The sequence below is a fragment of the Hemiscyllium ocellatum genome, chromosome 7 (assembly GCF_020745735.1).
Source record: "Hemiscyllium ocellatum isolate sHemOce1 chromosome 7, sHemOce1.pat.X.cur, whole genome shotgun sequence".
NCBI classification, from domain to species: Eukaryota; Metazoa; Chordata; class Chondrichthyes; order Orectolobiformes; family Hemiscylliidae; genus Hemiscyllium; species Hemiscyllium ocellatum.
Window position 1 is genome coordinate 23,411,735 of NC_083407.1, and position 16,073 is coordinate 23,427,807.

Sequence of the window (16,073 nt, forward strand, 5' to 3'; positions counted from 1 at the left end):
GGAGCTGGTGTAGGAGAGGTCACAGCACAGTAAGAGATAAGTGCATAGTGTTTAAGTGTAGCTTTGCTGTAATTTTCCAATAGTGAGTAGAGTGGGTGTTTTTCTTGATTATATGTTTATTGAGATCTGTCTCTTGATTAAATTTTTTAAAAATATACGACATAAGTATTAAGTTAGCCTGGAGAACTGTTTTCTTAAGACAATAAGACAGTGCTATTTTCTGGGTCTGGTGAAGGAGCAAACCTTTTAGTACAGTGATGTGCTCTTCCTGTCAGATGTGGGAGTTTAGGGAGAGTTTCTACGTTAATGATGATTATGTCTTTGGCTGCAAAACCTATCAGATCGCATGGATTGTTTGGAGCTGTAGTTAAAGGCAATAAGGAATTTACAGGAGCTAGGGGGTGCGATGGATGGCACTTATATGAAGGGAGAAAAGCAACAGATACAGTCAGGTAGATGGGTTAACTACAGGAAAGGTAGGACCGGTTGGCAGGGAGGGCAGGAGTCTCCTATGGCTATCCTCATCTCAAACAAGTATGCTGTTTTGGAAAATATAGGTTGTGTTAGGCTCTCAGGGGAATGTAGCATGAACAGCCAAGCTTCTAGTACTGAGAGTGGCGCTGATGTAATGAAGGGGAGGTCGAGTTCTAAGTGATGGATTGTAATGGGGGACTCTTTTGCAGCTGGCAGCGAAACATCAGATTGGTGGGTTGCCTCCCTGGTGCCAAGATCAAGCATGTCTCACAGAGGGTGAAGAACCACCAACAGCAGGTCTTTGTACACATTGGAATTCACAACACAGGAAGGGAAAAGGATGAAATTCTGAAGAGAGAGTATATAAAGTTAGGTGGGAATTTAAAAAGGAGGTCCTCAATAATATCTGGATTATGCCTGGTGCTAAGAGGGAGTGAAGGTTGGAATAGGAGGATAGAGCAGATTAACATGTGGATGAGGAGCTAGCGCATGGGAGAAGGATTCACATTTTTGGAACATTGGAATCTCTTCTGGGACAGATGTGACCCACACAAGGAGGACGGATTGCACCTGAATTGGAAGGGGACTAATATACTGGCATGGAGATTTGTTAGAGCTGCTCAGGAGGACTTAAACTAAAAAGTTTAGTGGGACCCAGGGAAATAGTGAGGCAAGAGATCAATCTGAGACTGGTACAGTTGGGAAAAGGAGTAAGTCAGGCAGGTAAGAACAAAGCAGAGAACAAGGTAGGACTGATAAGGTAAGCTGCATGTCCTTGAATGCAAGATGTCTAACAGGGAAGGCAGATGAACTCAGCACTTGGTTAGGAACATGGGACTGGGATATTTAGCAACTACAGAGACATGGCTTAGGGATGGATAGATTTGGTATGTTTTCCTTTATTGGTCAGAGTATTGAGTAAGGGAGTTGGGAGGTCACGTTGCAGCTGTACAGGACATTGGTTAGGCCACTGTTGGAATATTGCATGCAATTCTGGTCTCCTTCCTATCAGAAAGATGTTGTGAAACTTGAAAGGGTTCAGAAAAGATTTACAAGGATGTTGCCAGGGTTGGAGGATTCGAGCTATAGAGAGAGATTGAACAGGCTGGGGCTGTTTTCCCTGGAGCGTCAGAGGCTGAGGAGTAACCTTATAGAGGTTTACAAAATTATGAGGGGCATGGATAGGGTAAATCGGCAAAGTCTTTTCCCTGGGGTCAGGGAGTCCAAAACAAGAGGACATTGGTTTAGGGTGAGAGGGGAAAGACATAAAAGAGTCCTAAGGGGCAACTTTTTCATGCAGAGGGTGGTATGTGTATGGAATGAGCTGCCAGAGGAAGTGGTGGAAGCTGGTACAATTGCAACATTTAAGAGGCATTTGGATGGGTAAATGAATAGGAAGGGTTTGGAGGGATATGGGCCGGGTGCTGGCAGGTGGGACTAGATTGGGTTGGGATACCTGGTCGGCATGGACGGGATGGACCAAAGGGTCTGTTTCAATGTACATCTCTATGACTCTACAACTGGCAGCTTAACGTTGCAGGATACAAATGCAATACGAAGGATAGAAGTCACAGGGGGAATTATTGGGAACACATCCAGGGAATTTATTTGGATGGAACTGACAAACAAGATGGAGATAATCACCTTATTGAGATTGTATTATAGACACTCCCATTCAATCCCTCCCTTCCCCCCCACTCAAATAGTCAAGAGGAAAATGAGAAACAAATTTGTAAGGCAGTTATTTGCAAGAATAATAGGGTAGTTATGGTAGGGGGTTTTAAATTTCCAAACATAGACTTGGACTGCCATATTGTTAAGGGTTTAGATGGAGCGGAATTTGTTAAGTGTGTACAAGAAAACTTTCTGATTCAACATGGGATGTACCTACTAGAAAAGGCGCAAAGTGACCTACTCTTGAGAAATAAGGCAGGGCAAGGGACAGCGGTATCAGTGGGGGAGCATTTTGGGGCCAGTGACCCCAATTCTATGAGTTTTAAAATAGTGATGGAAAAGGATAGACCAGATCTAAAAGTTGAAGTTCTAAATTGGAGAAAGGCCAATTTTTATGGTATTAGACAGGAATATGGGGGCAGGTATTCACAGGTAAAGGGATGACCAGAAAATGGGAAGCCTTCAAAAGTGAGACAATGAGAGTCCAGAGACAGTATATTTCTGTTCAGGTGAAAGGCAAGGCTGGTAAGTATAGGGAATTCTTGATGACTAGAGAAATTGAGATTGTGGTTAAGAAAAAGGAAGCATATGTCAGGTACAGACAGCACAGTGAATTCTTAGAAGAGTATAAAGGCCAGAGGTGTATAGATTAGATTAGACTTAGACTTACAGTGTGGAAACAGGCCCTTCGGCCCAACAAGTCCACACCGACCCGCCGAAGCGCAACCCACCCATACCCCTACATTTACCCCTTACCTAACACCACGGGCAATTTAGCTTGGCCAATTCATCTGACCCGCACATCTTTGTGACTGTGGGAGGAAACCGGAGCACCCGGAGGAAACCCATGCAGACACGGGGAGAATGTGCAAACTCCACACAGTCAGTCGCCTGAGTCGGGAATTGAACCCGGGTCTACAGGCGCTGTGAGGCAGCAGTGCTAACCACTGTGCCACCGTGCCGCCCTACTTAAGAAGGAAATCAGGCGGGCAAAAAGGGGACATCAGATAGCTTTGGCAAATAGGATTATGGAGAATGCAAAAGGATCTTATAGATATATTAAGGACAAAATGTAACTAGGGAGAGAATAGGGCCTCTCAAAGATCAGCAAGACAGGCTATGTCTGGAACCGCAGGAGATGAAGGAGATACTAAATGAGTATTTTGCATCATTGTTTACGTGCAGAAGGACATGGAAGATACCAAATGTGGGGAAATAGATGGTGACATCTTGAAAAGCGTCCATAATACAGAGGTGGTGGTGCTGGATGTCTTAAAATGCATAAAAGTAGATAAATCCCTAGAACTTGGGGGAAGCTAGGGAAGTGATTGCTGCACCCCCTGCTGATATATTTGCATCATCAATAGTCACTGGGAAGATGCCAGAAGACTGAAAGCTGGCTAACATGGTGCCACTATTTAAGAAAAGTGGTAAGGAAAAGCCAGGGAACTACAGATCAGTGGTGGGCAAATTGTTGGAGGGAATCCTGAGTGACAGGATTTATATGCATTTGGAAAGTCAAGGACTGATTAGGGAAAGTCAACATGGCTTTGTGCGCGAGAAATCATGTCTCACGACCTTGACTGAGTTTTTTGAAGTAGTAACAAAAAGGACTGATGAGGGCAGAGCGGTGAATATGAGCTATATGGACTTCAGTAAGGCAGTTGACAAAGTTCCTCATGGAAGATCCATTAGCAACGTTAGATCTCATGGAATACAGGGAGAATTGCCATGAAGGTAGAAGACAGGGAGTGGTGGTGGTGGTGATGGTGGAGGGTAGCTTTTCAGACCAGAGGTCTGTGACCAGTGGTGTGCCACAAGGATCAGTGCTGAGTCCACTGATTTTCATATTTATATAAATGAACATAGGACGTATAGTAAGTTTGCAGATGACACCAAGATTGGAGGTGTAGTGGACAGCAAAAAAAGGTTAACTCAGAGTACAACAGGATCTTGATCAATGAGCTGAGGAGTGGCCGATGGAGTTTAATTTAGATAAATGTGAGGAGCTGCATTTTGGAAAGGCAAATCAGAGCAGGACGTATACACTTAATGGTAAAGTCCTGGGGACTGTTGCTGAACAAAGAGACCTCATAGTGCAGGTTCACAAGTCCATAAAACTGGAGTCACAGGTAGATAGGATAGCGAAGGTGGCATTTGGTGTGCTTTCTGTTATTGGTCAGAGTATTTGAGTACAGGAGTTGGGAGGTCATGTTGCAGTTGGACAGGACATTAATTGGGCCACTTTTGGAACATTTTGTGCAATTCTGGTCTCCATCCTGTCGGAAGAACGTGAAATTTGAAAGGGCCCAGAAAAGACTTACAAGAATGTTGCCAGGTTTGGAGGATTTGAGCTACTGGGAGGCGCTGAATCAGCTGGGGCTGTATTCCCTGAAGCATTGGGGGCTGAGGGGTGACTTTATTGAGGTTTATAAAATCATGAGAGGCATGGATAGGGTAAACAAACACGGTCTTTTCCCTGGGGTGGGGAAGTCCAGAACTAGAGGGCATAGGTTTAGGTTGAGAGGGGAAAAATTTAAAAGGGACTTAAGGGGCAATTTTTTCACGCAGAGAGTGGTGCATGTATGGAATGAACTGCCAGAGGGAGTGGTAGAGGCTGGTACAATTACAACATTTAAAGGCATCTTGATGGATATATGAATAGGAAGGGTTTAGAGGGATATGGGAAGTGCTGCCAAATGGGACTAGATTACGTTAAGATATCTTGTCCGCATGGACGAGTTGGACAAAAGTTTCCATTCTGTGGAGTGTTTCTTCAAGTTATTCAGATATAATGAGCAGTAAATCATATGGCAACTCCACGGCTCTCTGAATTTCACTTCAGCAAGTATTAACATTTTATTGAGGCAGATCATTTTTCGCTTATCTACACTGAACTTGAAACCAGTTTGAATAATTTCGTAAACTGCCTACTTTACAAGATATTGTTTGTCTTCCAAGGTCATAAGACCATAAGAAATAAGATCAGGAGAAGGCCATTCAGCCCTCGAGCTTGTCCTGCAATTCAATAGGATCGTAGCTAATCCAACATTCTTCACATCCACTTTCCTGGCAAATCCTCAACCTTAAATGCACACAAGGACTTGGACCCCATAGCTCACTGTGGCAAGTAGTTCCAAAGATGCTCAACCCTCAAGAAATTCTTCCCCATCTCAGTTTTAAATCAATACTAATTCTGAGATTCTGACCTTTGATCCTATATTCACCCCAGATGGAAAGCATCTACTCAACATTTACCCTATCAAGCCCCTTAAAAATCCTACATGCCTTCAATAAGATCATCATTCATTCTTCTGAAGTCTAGGGAGTAGAGTTTTTAACATTTTTAGTCAGCGCTCATAAGACAATCTCTCCGTCCCAGGAATCATCCTAGTGAATCGTCCCTGAACTGCCTCCAACGAAAAGGGTGAATAAGGTGGGTCTTTTCTCTGGAGCATCAGAGACTGATGGATGACGTTGCAGAGGTTTATAAGACCACGAGGGTCATGGACAGAATAAACAGCCAAGTACTTTTTTCCAAGGGTGGCTGAGTCCAAAAATAGAGGGCATAGGTTTTAAATGACAGGGCCAAGATTAAAAAAGGATATATGGGGTAGCTTTTTCACAGAGGGTGACGCACCTATGGAACGAGCTGCCAGAGGAAGTGGTGGAGGCAAGTACAATTAAAACATTTAAAAGGCATTTGGATGGATATATAAATAGTAAAAAATGAGGTCTGCAGATGCTGGAGATCACAGCTGCAAATGTGTTGCTGGTCAAAGCACAGCAGGTTAGGCAGCATCTCAGGAATAGAAGGAATGGTTCAGAGGGATATGAGCCAAATACTGGCAAATGGGACTCGATCAGATTGGGATGTCTGTTCGGCTCAGACAAGTTAGACAAAGGTCTGTTTCTGTGCTTTCTGACTCTATAAGTGCTCCCGAGTCTCTCTGCGTTCCAGTATTTTTGCTTCATTTAAATAATATTCTGTTCTTCCAAAATGAACAACTTCACACTTTCACACTTTATTTGCCAAATTTTCACCCACTCAGTTAACCTATCAATATCTTTACATGTCTCACTCACAACCTGCCTTCCCATTTACTTCAATGTCATCTGCAAAGTTGTCTCCAGTACACTCATTTCCTTACTCCAATTCATTAATATATCATAAACAGCTACAGTCCCAGCAGATCCCCATTGGTCACAGCTTACCAACCTGAGAAAGAACCCCCATTCTCCCCACTCACTTTTCCTTCCATTAACCAGTTCTCTATCCAGGCCAATATATTAACTCTGAGACCGTGAGCTCTTATCTTGCAACTTAACCTTGTATGGGTAAAAAGAAACCTCAATTTTATCAGAAACCTTGCCCTTGCACTGTGAAACACAAACATACATGTCCATTGTAAGAGTTTTTGCAGTCATGAGAAAATGGCCCATTATCTTATGTTTAAAGCAATTTACATAGATATAAAAGGCCAAATTAAATTAACTATTACTACATCACAAGAAAATTGAATTAACAATTTTAATTAAGGGGAGGTGGTTGATCCAAAAGAGAATCTAAGATAAGCATTGTGGAAGTTTTGTTTTGCATGCATGTATAGAGGATTCCCAGATAAAACAGAAGGCTGGCCTAGGTATTAGATCAAGCAAAATCAACCATGCTAGAGTTTGGGGCAGTTAATTAGTAATTTTTCTGTCAACATCAAAATTGAGGTTTTTTTTGTGGTAGGAAAGAAGCAGGAGAGACAGTTAGTCAGGCACAAAAACAAGTTGCTAACAAAGCTCAGCAGGTCTGACAGCATCTGTGTACAGAATTCAAACTTAACATTTCGGGTCCGGTGACCCTTCCTCAGACCCGAAACGTTAAGTCTGATTTCTCATCACAGATACTGCCAGACCTGCTGAACTTTGCCAGCAACCTGCCTTTGTTTCTGATTTACAGCATCCATGGTTCTTTCATTTTTTTTGCAGGTAGTCAGGGACTTTATTGGACATCATGAAAATTTAGAAGTGTTTTGTCTCAAAGAAGGAAGAGGCTTTGCTGTTCTTAACTGGGAATCCAAGTCACTTGGTCTTTCTGATAAGTGTAACTGTTATGCCTTTTCCTTGCTTTAGCAGCCTTTAACTGTCATGTGTACATGATCTTCTTTAATAACAAAGTTTTACATTAGTCTTTAACTGAGTGGCTTAGTCTTAACCTGCAACATATGCTTGTCAAGCTTGAAACAAATATGCCACTCAGACTGAAGGGATTAGCACAAAACTTTAAATGGACAAGTTCAACCAAATTTAATTGATTTAAACTAAAAACAACACATACAGGTTGGGAGGATATCTCAATCAATGTTAAAATTGCTGGCAGAACCTAAAAATATCCAAATAGTCACTGGAAGGAAATCCTCGTTTTCACAAATTATTGTCAAACTAAAAATCCATCAAGAGTGAGTAATGGTTTGGGGACAGAAAGGGAACCTGAAGACAATGTTTTTCTTTTTTTGGGGGAGAGGGAGGGGAAGGACAGTGTGAAAATCATCTTCCTCAAAAGCAAGTTGTGGGTTGGAGTGATCACTTCCATTATTTCAGATACCACACCACTCCACTTTATGCTGATTGATGTAAATTAAAAACAGTGTCCCCACTTACCTCGTGATACAGTGCTTCCAGTAGGACTGCGTTTTGTAGACAGGGGGCGACTAGAGAAAGATAGATTGGAAGAGGTATTAGGTCCAATAGGTTTTTGCATACATAATACATTGCCCATTCTCAGAAGGTAGAGAATTTAAATTCCACTGTAAATGAGGAAAACAATGTGAGGTGACAAGATACTATCCTCGAGTAAAAAATGAGGTCTGCAGATGCTGGAGATCACAGCTGCAAATGTGTTGCTGGTCAAAGCACAGCAGGTTAGGCAGCATCTCAGGAATAGAGAATTCGACGTTTCGAGCATAAGCCCTTCATCAGGAATAAGAGAGAGAGAGCCAAGCCGGCTGAGATAAAAGGTAGGGAGGAGGGACTAGGGGGAGGGGCGATGGAGGTGGGATAGGTGGAAGGAGGTCAAGGTGAGGGTGATAGGCCGGAGTGGGGTGGGGGCGGAGAGGTCAGGAAGAGGATTGCAGGTTAGGAGGGCGGTGCTGAGTTGAGGGAACCGACTGAGACAAGGTGGGGGGAGGGGAAATGAGGAAGCTGGAGAAATCTGAATTCATACCTTGTGGTTGGAGGGTTCCCAGGCGGAAGATGAGGCGCTCCTCCTCCAGCCGTCGTGTAGTTGTGTTCTGCCGGTGGAGGAGTCCAAGGACCTGCATGTCCTCGGTGGAGTGGGAGGGGGAGTTAAAGTGTTGAGCCACGGGGTGATTGGGTTGGTTGGTTCGGGCGGCCCAGAGGTGTTCTCTGAAGCGTTCCGCAAGTAAGCGGCCTGTCTCACCAATATAGAGGAGGCCACATCGGGTGCAGCGGATGCAATAGATGATGTGTGTGGAGGTACAGGTGAACTTGTGGCGGATATGGAAGGATCCCTTGGGGCCTTGGAGGGAAGTGAGTGTGGAGGTGTGGGCGCAAGTTTTACATTTCCTGCGGTTGCAGGGGAAGGTGCCGGGGGTGGAGGTTGGGTTGGTGGGGGGTGTGGATCTGACAAGGGAGTCACGAAGGGAGTGGTCCTTGCGGAACGCTGATAGGGGAGGGGAGGGAAATATATCCTTGGTGGTGGGGTCCGTTTGGAGGTGGCGGAAATGGCGGCGGATAATACGTTGTATGCGCAGGTTGGTGGGGTGGTAGGTGAGAACCAGTGGGGTTCTGTCTTGGTGGCGGTTGGAGGAGCGGGGCTCAAGGGCGGAGGAGCGGGAAGTGGAGGAGATGCGGTGGAGGGCATCGTCGATCACGTCTGGGGGGAATCTGCGGTCCTTGAAGAAGGAGGCCATCTGGGTTGTGCGGTGTTGGAATTGGTCCTTTCCCGCCGCACTAACCAGTACCCTTCCACTGACACCCTCCTTCGACTGACTGAACTGGTCCTCACCCTGAATAACTTCTCTTTTCAATCCTCCCACTTCCTCCAAACTAAAGGAGTTGCCATGGGCACCCGCATGGGCCCCAGCTATGCCTGCCTCTTTGTAGGATATGTGGAACAGTCCATCTTCCGCAACTACACTGGCACCACCCCCCACCTTTTCCTCCGCTACATCGATGACTGTATCGGCGCTGCCTCGTGCTCCCACGAGGAGGTTGAACAGTTCATCAACTTTACTAACACCTTCCATCCCGACCTGAAATTCACCTGGACTGTCTCAGACTCCTCCCTCCCCTTCCTAGACCTTTCCATTTCTATCTCGGGCGACCGACTCAACACAGACATCTATTATAAACCGACTGACTCCCACAGCTACCTGGACTACACCTCCTCCCACCCTGCCCCCTGTAAAAACGCCATCCCATATTCCCAATTCCTTCGTCTCCGCCGCATCTGCTCCCAGGAGGACCAATTCCAACACCGCACAACCCAGATGGCCTCCTTCTTCAAGGACCGCAGATTCCCCCCAGACGTGATCGACGATGCCCTCCACCGCATCTCCTCCACTTCCCGCTCCTCCGCCCTTGAGCCCCGCTCCTCCAACCGCCACCAAGACAGAACCCCACTGGTTCTCACCTACCACCCCACCAACCTGCGCATACAACGTATTATCCGCCGCCATTTCCGCCACCTCCAAACGGACCCCACCACCAAGGATATATTTCCCTCCCCTCCCCTATCAGCGTTCCGCAAGGACCACTCCCTTCGTGACTCCCTTGTCAGATCCACACCCCCCACCAACCCAACCTCCACCCCCGGCACCTTCCCCTGCAACCGCAGGAAATGTAAAACTTGCGCCCACACCTCCACACTCACTTCCCTCCAAGGCCCCAAGGGATCCTTCCATATCCGCCACAAGTTCACCTGTACCTCCACACACATCATCTATTGCATCCGCTGCACCCGATGTGGCCTCCTCTATATTGGTGAGACAGGCCGCTTACTTGCGGAACGCTTCAGAGAACACCTCTGGGCCGCCCGAACCAACCAACCCAATCACCCCGTGGCTCAACACTTTAACTCCCCCTCCCACTCCACCGAGGACATGCAGGTCCTTGGACTCCTCCACCGGCAGAACACAACTACACGACGGCTGGAGGAGGAGCGCCTCATCTTCCGCCTGGGAACCCTCCAACCACAAGGTATGAATTCAGATTTCTCCAGCTTCCTCATTTCCCCTCCCCCCACCTTGTCTCAGTCGGTTCCCTCAACTCAGCACCGCCCTCCTAACCTGCAATCCTCTTCCTGACCTCTCCGCCCCCACCCCACTCCGGCCTATCACCCTCACCTTGACCTCCTTCCACCTATCCCACCTCCATCGCCCCTCCCCCTAGTCCCTCCTCCCTACCTTTTATCTCAGCCGGCTTGGCTCTCTCTCTCTTATTCCTGATGAAGGGCTTATGCTCGAAACGTCGAATTCTCTATTCCTGAGATGCTGCCTAACCTGCTGTGCTTTGACCAGCAACACATTTGCAGACAAGATACTATCCCACTTGTACATAATCATGTAAATAATATGGTAATTTTACTTGGACCAATGTTATGAAAACATTATCTTCAAGGAATTGTAGGCACAGCTGTTATACTGTACTGTTAAGCTTAGAATTCAAGTACATCATAGTTCTTACTTTAGGCTTTCTTGTGAGCTGGATGACGAGCGATCAGATTGTGGTAAGGAAACAATGCTGTCTGAGTTTTTCAAATGAGACTGCAGAGGTTTCTGGTAGGCAGGTTCCAACGAATTAAACAATATTTCAGCCTCTCTACTGAAGTGACTGTGAAAATCCCAATACACTCTAAAAATATGAAAGACAGTATGAATACTAGATCAGCATATACTGCAATAAAAACAGAAAATGCTGGAACATCTCAGCAGGTCAGACAACATCTGTGGAGAGTGAAACAGACCTAACATTTTAGGTTGTTGATCTTTCATTAGAACTGCGTATTTCGAGAGAGATCATAAGGAGTACAAATGGTAGTAAGCCAGTCAGTCCACTGAGCCTGTTCTGCAAGAGTACTAGAGATGCAATGGTAATACAGATGTAATATATTTGAGTGAGAGTGGGTGGTGTCTGACAAAGGAAGGTGTGTGATTGGGTGGAAAATATGAGATTGAATAACAAAAGAGTTAGTCTTACAGGGTCACAGAGTAAGGCCAAAGGCGAAGAAGCAAGAAGAGAAACAAAGTACGTCCCTAGAGCAGCTAGGTTACTGTCAGAGCAAAAAAGGAGAAAAACTGAAATAGGCAAAGGAAAGGGAGGACCTGGTCCATGTATGAAATTGTCAAACTTAACGTAGCATTGAGAAGGCTGTAAAATGTCAGCATATAATCTACATAACTTAATGACAATTCCATATCAAATAAAACATCAAATTAGGAAAAGAACAGATAGCACTAAATTTGATGGCCAAAAAGCTGCAGACAACAGTTTTTAGGTAAGTTCTATAAACAAAGTCCCACTGTGGAAAATTCTAGCTCTTTCACAATTAGAAAAACAAATACAGAGAATGCTTTAATGTGCTCGCTCTTGGTTTAATGAGGTACACAACACATCTCTTATTTGCCAAATTATAAGGATCCAAGCTGCCTATGACGTAAGGAGCAAAAAGGAGAGAATCTTTCGCACAGAAGTCACCTGCAAGCCGTCTCATTGCTACAACCATCACATTGCCAGAGACAGGGAGATAACCAGTTCCCCGCTCTCTTGACCAGGTAGTGCTACTTGTCAATGAGGGGAGAAAAGATTTTTTTTTGAAATGTTGGAAAAAAATCATTAACAGTAATACATAAATCAATTCAGCACAAGTTTGAGAATTAAAACTGTTCACTCAATCAAAAATACTGAATGCCATTTACTGCTTTTCAGATCTCTATAACAAAGGTCTTGGATCTGATGATGTAGAATCCATAAGGGTGGAGGGTAGGAAGTAACAGGGGAAGACAACACTGGTAGGAGTAGTCTACAGGTTTTTTAATAATAATTACGTGGGAGGACAGTGTATAAATCGTGAAAAAGACAACATTAATCTTGGGTGACTTTAATTTTCAAGTAGATTAGGAAAGTCAGATTGGCAATATTAGCCAAGAAGAATAATTCAGATTGTATTCAGGACAGTTGCAGTGAACAATATCTGTGGATCCAACCAGGGAACAGGCTATTTTAGATCTGGTGATGTGTAATGTGGCAGATTTAATAAATACCTGAGAGTAAATATCTCCAAGAAAACAGTGACCATAACATGGTAGAATTTAACATTTAGTTCGAGGGGGAAAAACTTTGGTCAGAAACAACTATACCGAACTAAAATGAGGGAAATTACAGAAGAATGAGATCAGAACTAGCTGGAGTGGACTTGGAAATAAGCTTAGCAGCAAAGATGGTTGAGGAATGAAGACAGATGTTTAAGAAAACAGTTTATGGTTCATAACAAACATTATTGAGAAAGAAAGATTCGAGGAAGGAGATAGGCCAATGATGGATGTACATGGATATTTAAGGTAGCATAAGAATAGGCAAAACATACAATGTGGCAAAGGTTTATGATAAGTCGGAGGCAAAAACAGAAATCACTGAAGAAAGCCAGCAGGTCTGGCAGCATCTGTGGGGAGAAAGAGTTAAAATTTCAGATCCAGTGACTCATCATTAATGTGATAAAGAATCTCCAGACTCAAAATGTTAGCTCTGCTTTCTCCCCACAGATGCTGTCAGACTTACTGGGTTTCTCAACAATTTCTACTTTGGTTTCACATCCCAAGGATCAACAGTTCTTTGTTTTTTTTTAAATGGTAAGTCAGAGAAGTGGGCAACTTGTAAAAATCAACAAAAGGGTCCAAGCAAATTATAAAAAGGAAAAAAAAAAGACATTTTGAAGGTAAACTTGCAAATAATAATATAACAAACAGCAAGACGTTATTTAAGTATATAAAACCAAAGAGAAAGGCCAAAGGGAACATAGGTCCTTTAGTGAATGAGATTAGGGAAACAATAATGGGGAACCAGGAATTAGCAGAGGATTTCAATAAATATTTTGCATCAGTCTTCATGGTAGAAGACACTAATATGATTCCAAAAATACTGAATAATCAAGGGCAAAAAAAGGGCAGAGGAAATGAACACAGGAACTATTAAATGGAGGTAACGCATCAAGGAAAGTAATGGGGCTAAAACCCAATTAGGATCCTGGACATGATAGGACGCATCCTAGGATACTAAAGTAAGTAGCAACAAAGACAATAGATGCATTGGTAGTAATCATCCAATAATCATTCGATTCCAACAAGGTGCCAGAGAATTGGAAAATTGTCAACATTACACTGTTATTTAAAAAGGAACGAGAAATGACAATACGTAATTATCAGGCAGTTAGCTTACCATGTTATTTGGAAAATGTTACAGCCTATTATAAAAGATGAAATAGCAGGCCAAAATGCATAACATAATCAAGCAGAGTCAGCATGGCTTTACAAAGGGGAACATCACGCCTGATAACTTTATTAGAAATCTTTGAGGAGGTAACAAGCAGGATAAAGGACAAGCCAAGGATGCAATATATTTGGATTTCAAGATTATGCACTGCATATTAGGCTACTTAGTAAGTTAAGAGCCCCTAGTGTGAAAAGCAATAGATAGAGGATTTAACAGCATTGCTGAACAAAGAGACCTTGGAGTGCAGGTTCATAGCTCCTTGAAAGTGGAGTCGCAGGTAGATAGGATAGTGAAGGCGGCGTTTAGTATGCGTTCCTTTATCGATCAGAGTATTGAGTACAGGAGTTGGGAGGTCATGTTGCGGCTGTACAGGACATTGGTTAGGCCACTGTTGGAATATTGCGTGCAATTCTGGTTTCCTTCCTATCGGAAACATAGAACATAGAACAATACAGCACAGAACAGGCCCTTCGGCCCACGATGTTGTGCCCAAAGGTTGCCAATGATTCTGACTCTACCACTCCCACGGCAGCGCATTCCATGCCCCCACCACTCTATGGGTAAAGAACCCACCCCTGATATCTCCCCTATACCTTCCACCCTTCACCTTAAATTTATGTCCCCTTGTAACACTCTGTTGTACCCAGGGAAAAAGTTTCTGACTGTCTACTCTATATATTCCTCTGATCATCTTATAAACCTCTATCAAGTCACCCCTCATCCTTCGCCGTTCCAACGAGAAAAGGCCGAGAATTCTCAACCTATCCTCGTAACACCTATTCTCCATTCCAGGCAACATCCTGGTAAATCTTCTCTGCACCCTCTCCAAACCTTCCACATCTTTCCTAAAGTGAGGCGACCAGAACTGCACACAGTACTCCAAATGTGGCCTAACCAAAGTCCTGTACAGCTGCAACATCACTTCACGACTCTTGAATTCAATCCCTCTGCTAATGAACGCTAATACACCATAGGCCTTCTTACAAGCTCTATCCACCTGAGTGGCAATTTTCAAAGATCTATGTACATAGACCCCAAGATCCCTCTGTTCCTCCACCTGACTAAGAACCCTACCGTTAACCCTGTATTCCGCATTCTTATTTGTTCTTCCAAAATGGACAACCTCACACTTGGCAGGGTTGAACTCCATCTGCCACTCCTCAGCCCAGCTCTGCATCATATCTAAGTCCCTTTGCAGCCGACAACAGCCCTCCTCACTGTCCACAACTCCACCAATCTTCGTATCATCTGCAAATTTACTGACCCACCCTTCGACTCCCTCATCCAAGTCATTAATAAAAATTACAAACAGCAAAGGACCCAGAACTGATCTCTGCGGAACTCCACTTGTAACTGGGCTCCAGGCTGAATATTTACCATCTACCACCACTCTGACTTCGACCGGTTAGCCAGTTTTCTATCCAATTGGCCAAATTTCCCTCTATCCCATGCCTCCTGACTTTCCGCATAAGCTTACCATGGGGAACCTTATCAAATGCCTTACTAAAATCCACGTACACTACATCCACTGCTCTACCCTCATCCACATGCTTGGTCACCTCCTCAAAGAATTCAATAAGACTTGTAAGGCAAGACCTACCCTTCACAAATCCGTGCTGCCTGTCCCTAATCAAGCTGTGTCTTTCCAGATACTCATAAATCCTATCCCTCAGTACCTTTTCCATTACTTTGCCTACCACAGAAGTAAGACTAACTGGCCTGTAATTCCCGGGGTTATCCCTATTCCCTTTTGTGAACAGGGGCACAACATTCGCTACTCTCCAGTCCCCTGGTACCACCCCCGTTGACAGTGAAGACGAAAAGATCATTGCCAACAGTACTGCAATTTCCTCTCTTGCTTCCCACATAATCCTAGGATATATCCCGTCAGGCCCGGGGGACTTGTCTATCCTCAAGTTGTTCAAAATGTCCAACACATCTTCCTTCCTAACAAGTATCTCTTCTAGCTTACCAGTCCGTTTCACACTCTCCTCTTCAACAATACGATACCTCTCGTTCGTAAATACTGAAGAAAAGTACTCATTCAAGACCTCTCCTATCTCTTCCGCTCGATACACAATCTCCCACTACTGTCCTTGATCGGACCTACCCTCGTTCTCGTCATTCTCATGTTTCTCACATACGCATAAAATGCCTTGGGGTTATCCTTGATCCTATCCGCCAAGGATTTTTCATGCCCTCTCTTAGCTCTCCTAATCCCTTTCTTCAGGTCCCTTCTGGCTATCCTGTATCCCTCCACTGCTCTATCTGAACCCTGTTTCCTCAACCTTATGTAAGCCTCCTTCCTCTTTACTAGACATTCAACCTCCCTCGTCAACCAAGGCTCCCTCACACGACCATTTCTTTCCTGCCTGATAGGTACATACATATCAAGGACACGTCGTGTCTGTTCCTTGAAAAAGTTC

General features: G+C 44.3%; 1 protein-coding gene across 1 annotated transcript in view; it reads right to left on the bottom strand.

Annotated features, from left to right (window-relative positions):
- The window catches only part of clasp1a (cytoplasmic linker associated protein 1a), a 328,274-nt gene that overhangs the window by 132,588 nt on the left and 179,613 nt on the right, over positions 1-16,073 (bottom strand). Inside the window, exons 17-18 of the mRNA XM_060827050.1 lie at positions 10,846-11,013; positions 7,801-7,850 (exon numbers count right to left, since the gene is read on the bottom strand). Coding sequence (XP_060683033.1) covers positions 7,801-7,850; positions 10,846-11,013 — 218 coding nt within the window. The remainder of the gene's footprint in view (positions 1-7,800; positions 7,851-10,845; positions 11,014-16,073) is intronic.